Consider the following 20,772-nt stretch of genomic DNA (forward strand, 5'->3'; position numbering starts at 1 on the left):
ACTTCTGAAAATCAGAGCTTAGGTGTGAATTCCTACTCACGTACACTCAAAATACTGATTTTCATAAATAATGTGTAATTCCAGCTTAAAATTTGCTGTTTCAGCAAATGCTTTTACCAGCAAATTATCTGTGTGAAATTCATTGAAAGCATGCCTATAAAGGGAATGCAACATTCACGAGCATTTATTTTAAAATTCAGATGTGCATTGGGCATTTAAAGGGAAAAAAAAAAAGTATCTATTGCATTCTAACTCAGGTCTCCAATCATACAGAATTTTATTGCTCAGAACCAACATCCGTGTAGACCATACTGGTGATGATTCGTGGTAACTACTGCACCATGTAATAGTAGGGTTTAGCCCTGAAAAATACCATCAAGTTATATAACGATCTCATCTTGTAAACCACAGAGCAGATAGATGGTAAATACTTGGGGATCCAATGGAGAGTAATTATCAGGTGAGCTGCAAGGACATGTAATTATTGGGAAGCCCTACCGATGGTATTTACTGATGTAGTTACCACATAAGTCAAATATACTTCAGGACTCCGACAGAGAGCACACTTACTGTAACAGAATGTGGTGGCCAAAACCTGAAGAAAGGTTCTAGGCACCTCCAAAATAAAAGGCAACAACTTTAAGCAACAATCAATACCTACATTTCTTGACACTTGCATAGACTGACGTGAACATACAAAGGCGAGGCACGACCATGGCGTAAACGGTCACCGCTGGTCCTGGTGGCAGGGAGGCAGGGAACAGTAGGATGAAAGGACTCTAAACTTTGGGAGGAAACAGTGATAGATTCACTAGATGTAGTTGTTGCATTCTCAGAGTGAAATAGATTTGTCAGCTTTTCAGCTGTATTTTGTGATTTGTGGGTCGAAGGTGCTCAACAGCTTTTTGTTCCACTGTGCCAGTATATTATAGAAACTTTCCATTTTCATCAGAAGTCTTGACACCTTTGTTTCCTTTACTGCACTGCAGGCCTTCCCAGAACCAGCAGGTTCTTCACTGTTAGACATTGCACAGGACAAGAACATCATAGTTTAACTGAAGCTGACCACAGTAATCAAGATGCTGGACAGTATTTTTTTGAAAAAACCCTCTATTTATTTGAAACCAGTAAGTGTTATTTTTGGTGGTCATGTGCTAGACTGCTGTCTTAGCCAGACGCATGCACACAGATCCACGTGCACTTTTTCTAGTCTCACAGTTTGTTCATGATGTCCCAAGTCTTCATTTTATTTGATGTATTAGACCTGTTGGAGCAGGTCCAGAGGAGGCCACAGAAATGATCAGAGAGATGGAGCACCTCTCCTGTGAGGCCAGGCTGAGGGAGCTGCGGCTGGTCGGCCTGGGGAGGAGCAGGCTCCGGGGAGACCTTAGAGCAGCCTCTCGGGGCTGGAAGGGGCTGCAGGGAAGCGGGGAGGGACTGTCATCACAGGGGAGGGATAGGATGAGGGGGAGTGGTTTTAAACTAAAAGAGGAGAGATTTGAACTGGATACAAGGAGGAAGGTTTCTGTCGTGAGGGCGGTGAACCACTGGCACAGGTTGCCCAAGAGGCGGTAGATGCCCCATCCCTGGAAACATTCCGGCTCAGGTTGGACGGGCTCTGAGAACCTGATGGAGTTGGGGGTGTCCCTGCTCGCTGCCGGGGGTGCACTCGATGGCCGTTGAAGGTCCCTTCCGCTCCCCACATTCTGGGATTCTGTGAGGAGCCGATCGGGTCGTTTGTACTTTTTGCAGAGAGCATGAGCCTAAGGAGGAGACAGACTGCCTCCGGCTGGCTCCTGGACCTGTCGCTTTGTTTTGTCTAAAAGGGCTTTCTCTTTCTACTTGTGTGAGACATAACGCTGACACCAGAGCCACTGCTGTCCAATATAGCGAATGTGTTTAATCATCTCTTAAAAACATTTGTCTGACATTATGTTGAAGAAGTTCCAGTTTACCATCAAGGTGAGGTAACTGAGGGATAGTCACATTGTCTCTGTGTGTTTCATGTCACTCGTCCAAGAGAGATTCTGACTTCTAGGGGAGTTTATTTCTCTCTCTCAACCATTCAGGGAGAGAACAGAGACTGGACTTCTGCTTGGGACAGAATCTATTTGAGGGGGATTGTAAAAATACAGGCTTTCCACTTTCACATCCCTGAGTTTCTTCAGAGTTACTGCTGTAATCTAAGCAGTCTTAAATGTGGCTTTACTGTTTGTTCATCTAAGATGCAGTTGGTTTAGAGATTTGTGGGAAGCAGTATTTTTGCTGTGAGAAGTAGCATTTAAAATTGCTGATTCAACTGGCCTTACTATGAGAACAATGCTATTGAATTTTCTTCAAACTTCTTTATTATCTTTGGAGAGCTTTTGAAGATATTGAGAGCAGGCATAATTACCAAGAAGCAATTTTAATAATTCTAGAAATCTCTAGCTATGTTTCCTATTTTGGGTTTTCTCTTTGACACTGTTCCTGTAACGCAGATTTCTTCATGTCACTGCGTGGCATAGGCATGTACATTAATTTATCCTTACTCCTAGAAAATGAAGCTTAGCACTTGAGGCCTTTGACCTCATCTGAGAGGGTGAGAAATTACTTCTTTAGTTTTAAACTCGGAAAAGTTGTTATAGAACGAAAGAAGCTGTCCATATTAAACTAAATGTAATACTTTCTGTTGATAACAGGTCTGCCCACAACTTGTTTCTCTTCAGAAGGTACCTATGCAGAGGTCATTGTTAAAAAACAAGCTTTCACGGTCTGTGCTAAATAAAGCACAAATTTGTGCCAGGTTATCAGAAAATCTGTTACATAATTTTGTGTTCTGACATTAGCAGCTTGGGACCGCTAGTACAACCAAATCAGTGACAGTTTTCTGTTCAGATGAAGACCCCTTCCTAGCTGCTCCTTTAATAAGGAGATGAGGTGGTGGTTCTGTGCCAGTGATTATTGCGTTGTACTATAGCTTTTGGATCTGAAAGCTCTTGCAACATCATAAATTCCATGTAAAGATCAACAACATCTAAATTATCAGTCTTCAATTACTCAATGTTTCATTAAAAAACCCGATTTTGTAGGACTGCAAGTGCAAATGCCATCTTAGAAAAATACATTAGTGCAAAACCTCTTAACAAAGTACTGTTTATTTATAAGATTACAAGGTTTTACCTAACATTAGTCTGATTCCTTCTTGTTTCTTAATCCACTGACATTAATAAAACTTGCATGCAAGAGAGGAGACCTGGAAGACAACAGGGTCAAAGCAGCATAGCAAACCCTCTCAGTACTTAGGAAATCTGGCAATTATCATCATGGAGAAGAAAAAGTAGAGTGGCTGCCAGTAGGATTTCACAACAGTAGATGGAAGGAAAATCTCTGTCCTTTTGCTCACACCATAAAGTTGAAGATGGAAGCTCAGTGGCATCAGTGTGGAGCAGCAATCTTATAAATGATGTAAAATGGCTTCCTAGTGCTGGGAAGCTCGGGGCTCTTGGGCTGGGGTAGTACGAATCGTAGCTGGCACATGTGCCAGGCCTGTAAATTTCTGTGCCTGAGTTGTGAAGCAAGGTCATAAAAGCAGCTTCACAGGAGAAATGCAGGCCCAGGGAAAGGAGAAGGGCTCCCTGTAGCGTCCCCGAGGGGCTCAGGGGTGCTGTCCCAGTTTTGCTTTCTGGCACCCACCACTTGGCCTGCCCTCTGCATTCCTTTTGTTCTGCACGGAAAGGGCGGGTGGCGCTTCCAGTCCAGTAAACACGCGTGTCCCAGGGTAGCACTGTGTTCCCTTCCTTGGCTGGCCGAGTGAGGTAGCTGGACTTTGCTGTGCATATGTTGGCTTTAACTCAGATTATGGTACCCTGTAATTTTTAAGGATGTGGATTACCATCAAACCAGATTTTTAACTTTGAAGTCAGGCCATTGTTTCAACAAGTGTAGAAAAAAGCGCATCAGTAATGCCCAAAACCAACATACAACATCTATTCAAATGGCGTAAAACTCACACCCTGTGGCAACTTTCCAGGTCCACAAACTCTTCTAAATTATGGTAACAACACAGGTTGGGTTATTTTTAAATTGGTGAAATAAGAAACATACTGTTAAACATACAAAGAACTTAACTTCATAAGCACTTGGGAGTGCTAAGCTCTCCCAGTCTGGCACCTGGCAACTGAAACTCGTGTTTGTATCACAGCTTGTTTGCCCAGCACTTTGCTTCTGGATATCCAGCGTGTCCCCTGCCGCGCTTCGCTGGATGATGGTAACGTGGTCCTTATGCCAGTGCAGAGAGGAATGCTCATAATGTTTCTTTGGTCTGATGTCACCCCACAAGCAGCCTGGTTATGGAGAGCTGTGGTGAGAAAGATTGTAGCAGATGAAACCAAGCCTTCCCACAAAACTCTAATAGAGATGCTGAAAAGCACACATTTTCTCAAGCCAAGCACTTCAGTGGCATCGAGCTGTAGTTGTGTAACGTCACAGAGGAACATGGGATAGAAGTGAGGGGCACACCTTTTTCTGGTGAGCCTGAAAGCTGTATTCCCTCCCTCTGTCTGCTGTCCTTTCCATTCATTTCTCCATTATCCCACTTCTTCTGTGTTATTCTTCTCCTGTTACTCCAGGTCCAGGGAGTTTAACTTACCGATCAGTTCAGCACACTGCCTTCCCTATTCCATATCCACACTAGATCACTTCCAGGACTTCACCAAAACCAGCTTTGCTTGCCTTCCCTTTATGGGGCTTCCCTTTCATCTCCAGCCTGGGTCCGTGACCCCAGACCTTCTCCTGACTGCTTATGTGCTGTGTGCCAGCATTATTACTCACATCCTCTACGGGCCTCTGTCCAGCTCCTCTGACTCAGTGGCAGTGACTGACCCTTCATTCCTGCCTGGCCTCCTTCACCTCCTTATCGTGCCTCTTCCCCAGGACCTCTCTCTCATCTGCTTTCTCAATCTGAGCAGGGCCCACGCACTCACAGCTTTCATTTTGCTCTCAGCCAAGGATCTGGCAAGCTCTTCAGCAGAGATCACCTGCTTTTATCGCACCTATGGGGTGATAAAAGCGCAGCTGTAAGACATACAGCCTTTCAGTGCTATCTCTGAGAACATTTAAAAAATACTTCTGTGACTTAAGTGTAGGGGAAATGCACCCATTCACGTAGAAATGGTGGAGATGTAGAGGTTGATGCATTCTTTCTGAAGCTGTGAAAACAAGTGCGGTTTTAGTTGGGATATGGCATGATGTAGTTGGCTTTTTTGAGAGAGTCTGCCTTTTGCCACAGTGGAAGAGTTATTAATTCTGAAGAGCCACAAAGGCACGCTTCTGGGTTCCATTCCGCAGGCATCCCTAAAATGGAAAGGTAGTTCTCTCTTGAGAAGCACCATACGTATTCAGAATATGTTAGCACAGGGGAGTTTGAATTTTGACATCATTCCTTCTGCTTTTCCATTGAAAAATGGCACAATTTTACATGATCAAGTGGAGGAAATTCCGCCTGAGTATTCAAGGGACAGAAAAAGAGAATGATTTAGCTGATGCCTGATTATTGTCAGGAATTTTTTAGTTCCTTCAATTACTGATTAAAGAGAATAATATTGTAAAGCAGTGGAATATCTTTTTAAAATGTCTCATCTCAGAAGCTTTTTCCTCTCTTCAGAATAAAAATAAAAAATTTTCTTAAACGTCTGTGCAAGAATGTGTTCACACTGAAGTGACCCTTATGTATTACGTGCATCCTGGAGTAACCTATGAGCAGTTAGAATTACCAAGTGTCCTTCCAGTCACAGAGTCCAGCAAAGTTAAGAAAGTGTTGCTTAACAAAACACATGTATGCTTTTAATACTTACTCCATAAATTAAGCAAATAAACTCCCAGTGGCCTTAAAAGTATCTCAGAGGAGCGCAGGAGACTGACCGGTTCATCAGAACCATGGCTTTGTTTTGTTGACAGCCATGCGGGAGGGTTGATCCAAGGGACTGGTAGACTGGGAGCTGCTGTTCAGCTTTCAGCCTCTTGAGTTCAGCTGGGAAATTACAAAACTAGGTATTTTCTGTCCAAGTCTCAGGCAAACCAGAAGGGAAGGCAATCATAACACTTCCTTCCAAGAGTTTGTCTTTTATTCCTTCGACTTCAGAGGTAAAGGATAACGTTTGGATACTAAGAAAGAGATTTCACTAATTTCTGTTTTCTGGGGAACTTGGCGAATAGTCCCTCAGATAAGCTGAGTTAGCCCATTAGCTGTCCTGTTACAGCCTTTCAGCAGAGCTTTCTAAACAATTCTTAAATGTGTTGAAATCTAGACAGAAGGTGGAAGCTTTTTTTCCATGAAACCGAACCCAGTCAGCGTTAGCATTTCAGCTGAATTGGATAGTGGAGTACTTTGAAACATTGCAGAGGCTCTAAAAGAGAAAGGAAAAGAATTGGTTCCTGCCATCTCCGTATGTTGTTCATCTTTACTGGCTCACAATTCCTTTAGGATTTCCACAGTAACAAGTGGAGAGCTGAAGGAGCTATCCAAAATGAGCAAGCATTATCTCTCACTCTAGAGGTGGAGAAACAGAAGCAGTGAGAAATCAAAGGACAACACAAGACAATAACATGTTCAGGAAAAGAATTCAAACATCTTGGATCCGCTTTCCTAACTAGCTCAGGCTTTCCATTGTAAATGTGGCTGTACCGTTGAGCTGTTAGCTTTTACTCACAGACCGTTCTCATTCAGCTAAAGAGTTTGGAATTGCTTCATCCTAATAAATTAATTTGACTGCATTAAACCTGATTAAAGCTTTCTGCCGTGTATCTTGGTCTAACTCTGTCACACATATGTGCCTGAGCTTACCAACTCCTCATCTCCAACTCACGTGCTCCAACGGTCTTTAAAATTTGTCAATTCTTTCTTCCTTCCCTCCGCACTTTTCTCTTACTTATGTTGCTTTTACTATCTAGAGGCAAGGAGAGGAAGCGGGAGATTCTCCCATCATCATCTTCGACCTCTCAGTCTGGTATAGGTATGTAGGGAAAGGCCCAAAAGATGTGAAAAGCCGTTGCACAACATGTGGACCTTCGTTTTGTGTGGGAAACCCTGAGCGGCACATGCAGAGCTCCTACGTGCATGTCGCCCGTCAGAGTCAGGACAGAAGTGCAACGTTTCAGAGGGGCTCCCTGTTCATATGTTGTGTGACTCTTCAAAGTCCCTGCAGTCACATCCCGCCTTGGTAAGGGCTCCGTTATTTAGGAACTGACTTTGTGTACTGAGTGCATCTGCCATTTTGCTTTGGCCTTTGAGGTTTTAAAATTCACCGTGCTTTACAACTGTTTGGTAACACATGTAGTGTTGAAATCCTGTTTCCCCCGGTTGTACAGAATCAGAATAGCTTCCTGTTATTATCCTACTCAAAAAGCCAAACTTTCCCACCACAGAAAACTTTAAACTGCTGGCTTGAAATTTATATTGATTCTGTCACTAATCCAGTAGCTTTTGATATGAGTCTTTTAGGTGAATGTGCAGGGGTTCTTTAAATTTAATTGCAGCAGATGTTTCTCTGGGTTTTCTCTCTCCCATTTCACTCTGGATTTTAGTTGTTTTTCCTTGGAAAGGTACATGAAAGGGAAATCCTTGTATAGTCAAATGTTTGTTTTACCATCTAAAGCTTGCAAAGGGTCCTTAGCCTGGGCTGATTTCTTCTTGAAGAGCTGTAATTATTCATGGAAAGGGAAAAAAAAAGCCTTTATCACTAATAGGCTTCTTGGTGCTTCTTGTAACAGTCTTTATTATTCCTTTCTACATAATTTTCTATTGATGAAGTGAAAAAAAGGCTTCCTCTGCTGTCGAGAGAGAAAAGGTAATTGTTCTTTTTTCACATTTACCAATGCTTGTTGCGTTCCTTATGTGTTTAAAGGACAAGGATGCAGAAAATTATGTTATTGATGGCATCACCATGGCAACAGTTCTTTGGAATAACACATTCTGGCATTGTTATTCTGCACACACAAAAAAGGGGGACTTTCTTTTAAGCACAAACAGATTGTGCCCCTTTTAAATGCACCCATGAACTTTGCTTTTCTGAAGATTTACAGACTGGTTTGGGGCAGAAAGGATTCTGACATCATTTACCTCTCTGTGTACATCACATTATGGTGTTAAAAAAAAAACCACTTTGAAAAAGCCAATGGTTTAAAGAGACACAGTATGGGAAGGATACATAAACATTTCTTTGATCAGAAAGACAAAAAAAACTTGAAGGGATTTTGAAATTTATGAGCTCTAGCACCAGGCCCACTAAATAATCAACCAAGAGACAGAGCAGAATGGAGGAGCCAAACACTCTGAGCTTATTAAAGTAGTTATTTAGTTATGACAGTACTCCAGATAACATAGCTTTTACCCCAGCCACTACACACATCTTAAAACATTTTCATAGGCAATCGAACTGCCCATTCACAAGGCCGTTTGCAAACACAGATTTTGCCTTTCAAATTCAGTCTTCCATTGTCCTCGGTATTGACAGTCTTGCTAGAACGACAAGAAGTCACAGCTTTTTCTAAGGCATAGCATCATTTTGTTCTTTCTTGACTCCACTGCAACTCTGAGTTGGATTACTTTAGTTCTCTGATACTCATCAGAGAAATATGTATGTGTTTTTATTAAAAAAAAAAAAAAGGAAGGGAATGTATTGAAATTGGGAGCAGGTCTGAAATCCATCCTGCACTCTGTGGTGCAGTTCCTGGCACCCTAGTGTGCACCTTCAAGTTCGGCTTCCCCAAGGGACAAGCGATTTCTTACGCCCCACTGCTGCACGGAACCTTGGGGTTTGAACCCAAGAAAGCTGTGCACCTACAGAGAGCTTGTGCTTTGTGCAGACTGCTTAAGCGTACCCACAGTCTCATTTTTGAGAGAAACTGTAGTTGGCTCAATGGCTCTAAATAGACTGTTAAAATGTCACTTTCCAGGTTGTGTATGATTTTTCTGAAAGTCTCCACAGCTGGTGGAAATCAGCTGGTTTGTTGGTGGACAATAGCTTAGACCCCTGGATTTCTCTGCTGCCAAAACGTCGATGGCAGCGTGGAGCTCTGGGGGCTGTAGCACAGCTCTAGATGGATGTCACTCCACAGCCAGCTTTCTAGAGCTGAAGCGACCCCAGAAATCTGAACGGAGGCTGGACAAAGGCTGCTGCTTTCTCCCTTATCTTTGAGAAACGTGAGTGGCTTTGTGCCACGTGGTCCTTTCTGCACGGGGGCAAGTCTGTGAATTCTTAACATCATGGTCAGTGTTTTATTTTGTAAGGATCAAAATAACAGAATGAGCTTTGAATCTCGGTCATGTTTAGCCCTACAAAAATGATAAGCTTGATGTAAGGTAATCGCTTCATCTGTGCTCCATGTTTACCTGCAGAGCAGTGGGCAGTCTTCATTTCTTGCACAATGTATTTTTGGGTTCAGATAGGTTGTATATGCATTAGTACATATCGCATTGTATATAATTATGAATATTCATTATCTATATAAATTAGTACATATGTAATGATACATCTATAATAGTATATTGTCTCTTACTGTGTATATTACATAGTATAATATATCATTTTGCTAATTAGTCCTACAATGTATTTTCTGTTTACGTAAAACAGAAAATAGGAAAAAGTCTGTTGCGTGTATGAAACTTCTTCCAGCCGTCAACACTTAGTGATGTCTTTATGTGTTGTGTTCATGGTAATAAAATAATCTTACTAGAATAGCAAAATTAGTATCAGATTTCTTCATACAACATTGTCTGGGGTATATTATGCCTTAGCAATGTAGTGCCATAAGTCAAGGCCACAGGAGAATCTTACTTCCCTGAAAAAGAATTTGAGAGTTGTGAGAATATTCCCAGTGTAGAACAGGCATTGCCGAGGTCATTCTGCCCCTGGACTTTGGAAGTAAAACCTCACACACACCCAGGGCCCTTCAGCATCTCTTGGTTCCATGAGGGGTGAAGCTTAACAGGAACCCGAAGGAAGAATCTGCTTCATTCTGCTGCTTTGCAAGGTTTGCTCGCTCCCCAGCATTCTGAAATAACAGAGCCGGAAAGTAAACCTGCTCAACAGCCCTTCCTGCTTCCAGAGGTGCCGTCGAGTACGCGCTCGCTTTGTGTTTAATTACGTGATGTTGCAAGGAGTTAAGAAATTTCCCTGGGAAGAGTTCAGGATGTGAAGGAGTTCCTGAAAGCAAAGTGTTGTTGAAATATTTACTGTTATTCTGTCTATTTAAATATACTCCCTGTGTTTGAAACACTGCCCTAGAAGTATTTATTTTTGAAGTATTTTATTAGAAATATTTATTTCTGGATACCAAGGCTGTCTCATGTCAGCTATGCAGATTTCAGAAAAGGGAAGAAAAGACAAGATTTTAGTAGTCTTTTTTTTTAATCCCATCATCCCATCTCTTGCCTTATCTTTACACAAATGATACTATAATGATTTAAACTTCCGTTAGACCCAGTTCAAAGCCTTCTCATGAAACATCAATGAAAAGCAGTCTTTGCAATGACATTATTTCTTTATATTTGTGGAAAGTGTCTGCTTTCTGAGATTGTATTGTCTGTTTATTGGAGGACTAAAAACTTCGCAGCATCTTTGTAAGAAGCTTCAAGCATTTGTTTATATACGGAGTTTTCCTGTGACCAGGCAGGTAAAAAACATCTTCTTGCCATTGTCTGGTCTAATACTCTACAATTTGCCCATGTTATAAATAGGTACTTTGTACCCCTAGAGAGAATCTCTTTGAAAAGAGTGAGCCAGAGTTTCATATCTCTCGTATGCTATGAGGCCCAAAGACCTAAAATTTTCAAAAATAACCTGGAAGTTCCTCATTTTGGTGACAACTTGGGACTTCCTTGTAGTTACTGAACCTGAGACCGCCTGAGGGTATTTGAGCGTGCCTTGGGGATGTCGTTTGCCAGCTCTGTGTAGCACCACATCTCTGGGGACCGGGATATCAGCAGGACTCAAGGTTTATCAGCTCCCACCCAGGCACCAAGAAATAGGACTCAGATGGCAAAAGCTATTTCTCAGCTGTGCCTCCTGCGTGGCCTTGTCTGCCCCCCAGCGTCACCTCCATCTGCCAGGGACTCCCCAAAACCCAACCTGTTGTTTTGCTTTACTGCTTAAGGAATTGCGATGTAAAGATGAAGCAAAACTAAAAGCAGATTGTAGTAGTGTTGACTGTGTTTTGGTTTGCTTTCCTGCCTTGCCCTTGTCTTTCTCCTCCCCTGCCATGTATTTGCCTTGGTGCGGAGTCACTGGTAATGGCAGGTGCCAGGCAGATACCGACAGCCTTGACTCTGCCAGAGCAGCAGCCACACACATTCCCTGGGCTATCTTGCTGAATTTTCTTTGAGATGAACCCTGTCTATGTGAGAAGGTAACAGAGGCTGTTGGGAGGGTTCTCAGTGAGCACCAGCTTCTGCTGGCAGCTCTGCAGCGTGGGGGACAGACTGAGATGGCCAGACTTCTTTATGTGACCCACCGAGAGCCATCGCACCAACCTGGGCTGGATTTCAGCCAGTCTTTCTTAGGCTCTATTCTTGGTCCCACAGGAATTGCTGACATTTTCTAGAAACTTTTGAGTCTATTTCCTTTCCCTACCTGCATGGTTTTTCTGCTAAATGAAACTTGGTCTGTTCACTCCCACCATTCACTTAATCTTTCTATCCTCTTTTCTGAAATTACAGCGCCTTTGCAGAATTGAAAATACTTGCTTTTACTGCTGGCAGAATTAAGTTATATTTCTGACACATGACTGTTTCTAAATCTTAAGACAAAATCCCTCTTCGGGGCTGGATGACACGTGGTTTTGTGGCTGCCACTCAGAGCAGGAACATCTTGCCAGGGATCAGACTGCAGGCCTGCCTGCTGGAGACGCTGTCCCTAAGCACGATTTATATACAAACTGAAAACACATGTAATTGCTAAACAAACTTGAATTTGTTTATTTTGTAATATACCAGCAGCTGTTTTCTTGTAGGATGTCCAGGATTTCTCCAGCCAACCTACTTAACAGTAAAATTCTGTTTCCTTGGGTCCGTTTGCCTGATTTATTTGTTTTCTTCTCAACCTCCCTTGGGTTGAGTTGCAGTCACTGAAACAGTTGCGTTTTCCTAAAGCTTTGGGCAGAACCGAGCAACATAGTTCAGGAATGAAGATGGAAAGAAGTCTTGCACTCATTCAGTTAACAAGTGGCACAGATCTCTGCATTGCCAGTGAGGTTTCTCTCTCGGCTCTACTCGCCTGTGCCTACGTTCATGCTTTGTACCCACGGCTGTGATCGGCTGAGGAGGGGTAGCTGCCTCAGTCAATTGGTTTCACCCTCTCTTTTCTTGGTGAAGAGAGTAAATCTTGGTGGGTTTCTCATGTGAAGACATACTTTGTTTTGAGGTGAGAGCATCCTAGGCTCTCAGTGGTGAGCCGAGCTTACCCGGATATTCACAGAATCAAGAATCAGGCCCGTATTAGTGAACCAGAAATGCCCAGATCCGATGCCACAGTGCAGCATAAAGGTCAGATCCAGGCTGCTGGAAAACAATCCTTTGGCTTCGGTGGAGCCGAGGTCTGACCGTGGATATTTGCTGACGGTTACTGGGTGGTTCAGCCAACGTTGGTCCTTCTCGCTCCTGTGCACACACACGATGCCGGCCTTAGAGGGCTGGAGCAGGGACCTTCACAGGTGGGGCTGGGGAGCTGCTTTCCACAGGCCAGCCACAAAGTGAAGTGTGCTTTTCTGGGACAGTCAGCCATCTGACGGCATCTATAGGACCACAATTTACATGCTTAACGTGACATTTGACTTGAAACAGCCATCTTGCGCTTTCACTGACATCACGTTCCTGTCTCCATCAGAAACTTACTGTGTTTTGTTTGGCTTCCAGTCCTGACAGAGTAAACCAGAAACTCTGGGAGAACAGTTTCTCTCTCAGTCCACTGAATGGTTTGGTTATTGACCAGTGTGTTTTCCTGAGGCACTGTAGTGCCTCACATGCTTTTTAAAAAGAAAACAAACAAAAAATTCCCACTATGCTAACAGTTTAGTAAACAACTCAAATAAGAATGCTTGTTTCCTCTTGTGTTCTTTCCTCTCTCTGCGGATGCAGATACATTCCCCCTTTCTAGCACTAGGCATTGAGAGTGACCATAACTGACGACCAGGTGATCTAAAGGCGTGCTAGGTGCTGCTTCTTACTTTATCGTTATTGCATGTACAGTGTACTTGGTAGGATCGTGGTTTTGCCGTGATACATAATACGTACTGATAGAGTTTAACTGTATCACTGATCCCGCTGCAGCTGAACTCCACCCTAGCAGTTCTCCACCAGGGAGCAGTCCTCAAAGTCCTGCATGTCACTGGGAGCGGTTGTGTAGCACCACATGGATCCCCTGCCCTGGCAGAAGCAATTATCTCCTAGAACTGGGATTGATGGAGAGGAACTAACCACAGCAATTGCTGGTTGTTTGTCTGATACAGATTTATGCTTCACTTTACGTACAGGGTGTGTTCATTAGAAGTGTGTAAAGCATTCATAAATAATTAAACACTGGGGCTTATCCGAGTCCAGCAAGCTAATGACTTGCATATAACTTAATGTCTTTTAACTCTTCTGGAAGTTACTGGAGCGGAATCATACAAATTCCGTGTGATGTATGAATTTCATAAATCATGTATACAACTTTTGAAATTATTTTTTTATAAGATTCATTTTTTTTTTGTTAAACAAGGGTGCGACTGTAATAAGAGATTCCACCATGTACCTGGTGCTAAAATTAACTTACCAACAAAAAAAAGAGAATCCAATTATGTAGTTTTGAGGATTGAGTATCAGTGACGGGCATGCTACTGTGCATGTCAGTGTGTCTGTCTGGATTAAGTTCAAGATTTCTTGTATTTTCTTACAACATTCAGCCACATATTCTAAATATTCTGATAATATTCTAAAGGTATTACTGTATTATATCTTTGGTGCAATTTAAAGCAGTCTTTTTCAAATTGTGTTTGGAATCAGCATGTTTATCTGGAAGTTATAAAAAATAGCAGCAATATAAATACAGAATAAGTGAAATTGTGACAACACAGAGTATAATGTAAGCATAGATGCTGAACCACAGAGTAAAATAATTGCTAGAAGTCTTTAAGATGAGAACAGGCAGTGATAATGAAACATGAAGGCTGATCAGTACCTTGGATGTCACAGTCAGCCCGATTTAAGCACTTCCAGAGCCACTGAGCTGAAAACATTTTTAAAGCATAATACAATGGAGGAGTCATCAGACTGAACATTTTGCAGAACAGCACTATTAAGAGATTTGTGTAACTAGATGGCAGACTGGATTAATGTAGTAGACTCACACCCAAATCTCTCCTAGGCCAGGAGCAAAAATGAACGTGGATTGTGGGTCATATAACAATGTCTGCCACTCTCCCATGAACAATCTTTTGTAACTGAAAGTCAGAAGAAATCCAGGAATGCAGTAGGCGAGAGTTTCTCGTCAGATCTAAAATGCTGAGAGAGGATTTAGTTTAATTAGATTAGTGTTCTCCTTTCTTTATGGCATTTCTCTTCCTGTTTATAATATATTTTCTATTGGATTTTGTTTTGCTGGTTTTTTTTAAGATGAATTTGATGAGAATGTGTCTGTGTTTGCAAAGTTTATTTTGCCATCTGCCAGCACTGCCGAGGAGAGCACGCACCCATTCCTGGGCTGTACTTCAGAGAGTACCGTGGGTAGCAGTGGGATTAAGATACTGCTTTTATTAGCAGTTAACGTGAAAAACCTAGAACCTTTCAGCATTGGACTGTAGTGTCAGGACAATGAAGTAAGGGTTTTTTTGGTGGACAGACTTGTCTTTGATCGACATTTGGTCTTTCCCTTGGGTTGGGAGCTGTGGCCTGTAGTCCCCGCATCAGCACTAGGGGCTGGGACACACAGCTGAGGGCAGAGCTCAAGAGCCGCAGCTGGAGCAACTCCTCGAGTTCCAGGCCAGGGCGATGCAGTTGTGCACACGGGAGAGGCAGCGGGGCCACGAGCCCCTGTGGTGACAGCTGTAGCTCTGTGGGTACGTTCTGGTTAAGGCTCAGGTGGAAGGCCCATTGCCTGATACTTTGCCCGGGCCGTGCAACATGGAGTAGAACTGCTGCTGGCATAACTGTGTAGCATCCTGGGAAAAGCCTCAGGTGATTCCGTAGGTGTTTCCCCTCTGCCCCCTGGGCCTGTGCCATGCTGGTCAGCTGTGGGCAGGAGCAACACGTGGAGCACAGGGCAGCCCTCTCGGTGCGGGGGCCCCTCTGCTGACCCGGGCCTTGTGGTCATTTAAGAGAAAGCCTTAAAATGCGTTTAAATGAGCAGGAGAATCCCACCCCATTTTTCCATGATCGTGCTGTTTGTACGAGTGACTAGTTTTCCTCCTGTTTCTCCAACTCAAGCCCGTTTGTCCTTGGCCGTGCCGGTCACCCCTGGGATACAGCAGCTTGGCTGGAGCGGGGGGCTGCGGGGGGCTGCGAGGGGCTGGGGCGGCCACCCCTGGGGTCACCCCTTGTCTGGGGCCCAGAGGGCTGAGCCCAGGGCAGGCGCCGGGTGCCGCAGAGCAGCCCCTTTCCCCCAGGGCAGTCCCGTCGTGCCAGTGCAGGAAAACAGGCGGGAGGGGCGTCAGGGGTTCTGGTCCAGTTTGGGGTTTGGACCACATCCCGCCAAAGGGGAACTGCACCAAGTCATCCGAGGATTGTTTTCTTCTCTCATTTATATGCATTTGTGTAGCAGCTAAACTAGCATCAGGAAGGTATCTAGCATATTTTTGTGGGGTTTACTGTGATTTAGATGCTGTATCCTAAAAGGCTCAGTATTGCCCAGAGTCTGCTTGCAAAAAAAGTAAATCTTATGTATCGACAGTGATTCATAAATCATTTCTGTATGTAGATTGATACAGAAGACATCTGGCCAAATACTGTATTTGTTGAAAAATGAAAATTTGGAATGATTAAAATTATTTGCAAATTAACACAGATTTGGTTTAGATTACATTTTAAACAAGTCAAAATATTTATTTGCTTGCATTTTTATTTAAATATCTTTTTCAGGCCTAAGCAAAATTTTATTCAGGAATTTTTTGTAATTCTTAGGGTTTCTCAAAAATAGTAAAATATAAGTGAGAAGCTAGGTTTTGGATGAGTTCCTGCTCTTAACTGAAGGATACTGGTCTTTCATCTCAATGGAAAAACTTGTATTTTCTGAAACTGTGGGTTTCAGGCTTAGGAGATTTCTATGATGATGTTCTCCAGCTAAACAGGGAACTGAAATAATTTTTCTACAGCCCCAACTACCTGAGGAATGCAATGACTGAAATGATTAATACAGTAGCTGAAATATTGTGGCCTTACACACAACTACCAGCATAAAATTCTGCTTTGTCTTTCACTTCTGTTTCAAAATGCAGTAATTCTGATCTTTGATTTCTCCCGATATTTTTAGCAGTGCACAGTTTCTGTCTTCTCAAGTGATTTTAACAATGGCAGATAGTCAGTATCTGTAAGTAAACACTGAAAATCGCTCGCTTCATTACACTTCTGGGCCATTAAATATCTTCTTTCATCTGTCTAATTCCTCGCTCCTCATTGCCCCAGCAGTGTGACTCAATCAGGCATGTGTTATCTTTCCCAGATCCTTTTCTGAACATGGTGTAGTGCGCAGGAATGCAGTTTGTCAAACACATTGTGTCTGAAATCCTTTGTTGGGAGAAGTGGAGAGAAAGAGATTATAAAATGCCTCAAAACCTTCAATCAGCCCGTTCCCAGGTTTCTTATATCTGTTCAGCCTGACAAAACCTTCTACCTCGCTTGGATGTGCCGAGTGCCGTGGTGTACAGCATATAGTGGGTGTTGTGTCTTCACTAGCATCTGTTGTCCCAGCTGCAGTTTACAGGGAGTAACTTACTTTGTGCTTTGGCAAGTTTTTAGACTCATTAAGGCCAACACAGAGGAGAATTCAGAAGAAAGAGATATATCTGTTGTCTATAATGCTGGTTTTCATAGGCAGTGAGATTTCAGATCCTGACAGTTTATGGCAGAGAGATGGTGGTGTGTGTTTTTCATTGCTCTGCTAATACAAACCTGGCTGAGGTAAGCCAAGCCATGCACGGAACTTCTGAGGCCGTCACCTCCTGTCGGCCTGAGGGACTCTGACCGACTTTCTGTAGCGTTTCCCCCTCACAAATCTGTGCACAGAGTTTCTTAGTCGCTATGTTATAGACCGATTTGTGTTCAGTTAAAAACCATTTTGTATGCAGAGAAAATGTTGCTCAAATTCATGATAAAGCCTTGACACTTGCCTCCAGGTACTTGCTCGTGTGAGAGCGGCCCTGGCCGAGGGGCAGCCTGGGGGTGCTGGGGGTGCCTGTACTTTCTGTCAGAATGAAAGGGAGGGCAGTCATCCTTCTCACCTTGGGAAGCAGAAACTGCAGCAGCCCTGAAAAAACCTTTCCTTACACTACGATGTCACTGTGGATTGAACATTTCGCACTGGAGTTGTGAGAAATGAGTCTGGGAGAGGAGGAGTGGCCGTGCTGGGGAGGGAGAGGCGAGCTGCGGGGCAGTGCTGGGGCAGTACCTGCCCTCCTCACGGCAGTACGCTGAGAGATGCTCTGAACACTCCATCCCTCAGCGCAGAGCGTTTGTCTCTCCTTTCCAGGTCAGATACCCAGGGGGAAGTCTGGGCAGGCTTTGTAATGGGAATCTAGCTAGGCTGCTTCAGGCCAGGCATGCTGGATGCTGACCCACAAGGCCTGAGTTCAAGATCTCTGCGAACGTGTGGGATTTGAATGAGGTCGGTAGCGAAGGCCCCTAAGAGCATAAGGCACGTCAGTATCTGGTTCACTGACATGCTTCAGAGAGCTGGTTGCTGCTGCTCCTGGGCAGAAACATTCGCAGGAGTCTGCCCATGGCGCTTGGGTGGTTGTTGAACAGCTGGGATGTTTTGTTGGGTAAAGTCAGAGAGGAAGGCAGAGGTAGGTGGGTTGGGGGTGGGCTGTGCTGGGGTGGGTGACAGATAATTGAGAGAAATAGCAAATACTGAAGAAAGACATCCAAGCAAAAATGCTCAGACACAACCTTTGGTAGATTTTGTGTGTTAAAAAACACAAAGCACATTAACAGGCAAATAAAAATGCACCAGACAGTAACAACCATTAAATTTATGCAAGGAAAAAATAACAGTGAGTTATTCAACTCCGATAACCAGCTGTGGGACAGACAACGTCCTGGAGTGTCCTTTAGATCCATGATATTTTCCTGACAGGTTAGAATGTGGATATGGAATCGGGGAGTCACAAGCCCTGGTTTCTCCGTGCAGCACAGACACCCTATACTCCACGGTAGCACCTGTTGTGTTCGCCCCAGAGGAGGTTTGTCCTTTGTTACCCAGTTTTGGTGATCGTATACCTCATGTTCTTGTGCCTTGTGACACATAGGCCAGATGCAAAATAAAAATTGCAGTTAAAATCACTGGAGGACTGGATGTATATAATTATTTTGTTATTTTATTTCAGTACTAATATTTTCCATTTTTCTGTCTTTTTTTTTTTTTTACAGAGGGTATGAACTGTATGAACAAAGATCACGGGTGTGCACACATCTGCCGGGAGACACCCAAAGGTGGGGTTGCCTGTGAATGTAGGCCTGGCTTTGAACTTGCCAAAAACCAGAAGGACTGCAAATGTAGGTAGATGAAGATTAAATTTCAAATGCCCCAAAATGTCTTATTTTCTTTATTGTTGTTGTTTTCCAAAAGCCAAGAAATCAACTTTGTTTTGGCCAGAGGTGATTTGTAATTTTAGTAATGTGGTTTTTGCTGTAGAAGGTGTGTTTGGGGATGAGTAAGAGGGGTTCAGTAACAGAACATTGGCAGTGACTCTATTAGGAAAATGGCAACAACTTTTCTACCTTCCTATGAGTGCAGAAAAGCAAGGGGTCACTGTAATCCAGCTTTCCTTGCAAAGGAAAACAAATAAAGCACAGAGGATTCTGGCTTGCAGTATTTTCAAAGCCCACAGTGATAGATGCATGATAAATCTACTAAAGGAATTAATGATAAGCCCAGAACAGCTATCAAATTAAGAGTGCTAAAAAAGTTTTTAAAGGATAAGAATATTTGCTTTAGTCCTGATTCCACTACACTCAGTCTACTTTCCTTGTTATTAGTTTGAAAACGTGCAGCTCTATTATATATACTGTTCTTCAAAGGAAAACCCTGAGTGATACATTCTCGAAGCTGGGATGCTGAAGATACAGATATCCATTAGCCCCCAAAATTGGAAATTTTTCTGTACAGTTTAAAATAATTGACCCTCTGTAACCTAGCACTGTCACCTGAAAGCTTCCAGAATGCATGGGAGTCTTTCTGATGGCTTCAGGGAGTGTCAGAGCTGACTCCAAGAGCTTGCTTTCCTGCTCCGTAGCTTTGTGAGAGACAAGCAAAAGGAAGTGCAGTAAAATGACATGAAACATGTTCTGTGCTTTGCGTAGGGCCAGGATTTTTGTGAAAGCCTTTCTTCCACTTCAGCTTTTTTCTTCCTGAGATCTCCACTGTGTAAAACACACTTAGACGAGTTCCCAAGTACAATGTCAAAAGAATCACCTTTGAATATAATCAACAAATGCCACAGGATATTGTACAGCCTGATTGCTCCTCAGTATTAAGAGGCTACATAGGCCCAAAGGCAAAAGCAGAGAGAAAAATTACCTTTATTGTAATTTTAATTCTCAGTGTTTGTTTGAAGTGACCGTTGCGTGCTGTTAATTGAAGTGCAGCATCAGCTACATTGTCAAAGTGAGAGAGGATGTTTATTGATGTTGTTTATTATTTGTTCCACACATTTGTACATTCCTTAGGAACTACATTACCCTTTTCATAGTGAGATGGTGACAGGAGGATTAAAGCCTTTTCTAGAACAATAATTCTAAATGCCTCAAGGTTTAATAGCGCGAAAAACTTGATTTTATTCTGTGCCCTGTGGTGTTTGGGTTGTAGTAATGAATTTTTGCTTACAGACCTTTAAGTAGGGACGGTGAGTTTTTCAAGGATGCAGCACTTGCTGCAGAGTACACCGACCCCTAAACCCACAGCACATTCTGCAGATATACTCCAGAGTATTATTTAAAATAACTATACTTCTAGCCCTTCCAAATGCAAAGAAGTATAAAGCTGTAGCCAGATAGCCTGGGACAATAATTGTGAGATTACAGCAGGCTATTTATAAAGGTCCAGTTCTGAAATCAAATCTTGAATTTTAAAAAAGCCTTTTTCCCAGCTAACCATTTCAGTGGAAATGGCTTAAATCTTGAGCTGCAGCTTGGCGAGTGCTGGGTGCAGCTATGTGGAAGAGCTTGCCCCTGGTCAGCCCGGACTGGGTCATAGCGCAGTGTAGCAGGGACTGCCAGGACCCCCAGTATATATATCCCTGATGGAGCCCCAGTATATATATATCCCTGCAGCCCTCCATTATTCTGATTTCTCACGGTCCCTCCAGGAGACTCTGCCTGTCAGGGTTTGTCAGTGCCTGCTTCTCTGGTTTTTCATGTTACCAAGTGGCAGAGAACCAGGACCTCACTAAGGGAATTTTTATCAGCCAGTTTGCAATTGAACCAGAATACTGGGAGAGGCTTTCAGATGTATTGGCCCAAGTCCACTAGTAATGAGACATGTTCCTCAGTTAAAAAAGGTGTTAAAATAAGTTAGAGAGCGTACAAAATCGGGGGGGGGGGGGGGGTTT

At 43.2% G+C, this 20,772-nt stretch overlaps 1 protein-coding gene across 1 annotated transcript in view; it reads left to right on the plus strand.

Moving 5' to 3' along the window:
• Positions 1-20,772, plus strand: part of SCUBE1 (signal peptide, CUB domain and EGF like domain containing 1) — a 228,838-nt gene that overhangs the window by 115,677 nt on the left and 92,389 nt on the right. Inside the window, exon 7 of the mRNA XM_026864497.1 lies at positions 18,593-18,718. Coding sequence (XP_026720298.1) covers positions 18,593-18,718 — 126 coding nt within the window. The remainder of the gene's footprint in view (positions 1-18,592; positions 18,719-20,772) is intronic.

The sequence above is a fragment of the Athene cunicularia genome, assembly GCF_003259725.1.
Source record: "Athene cunicularia isolate RWA chromosome 1 unlocalized genomic scaffold, athCun1 chr1_part2, whole genome shotgun sequence".
Taxonomy (NCBI): Eukaryota; Metazoa; Chordata; class Aves; order Strigiformes; family Strigidae; genus Athene; species Athene cunicularia.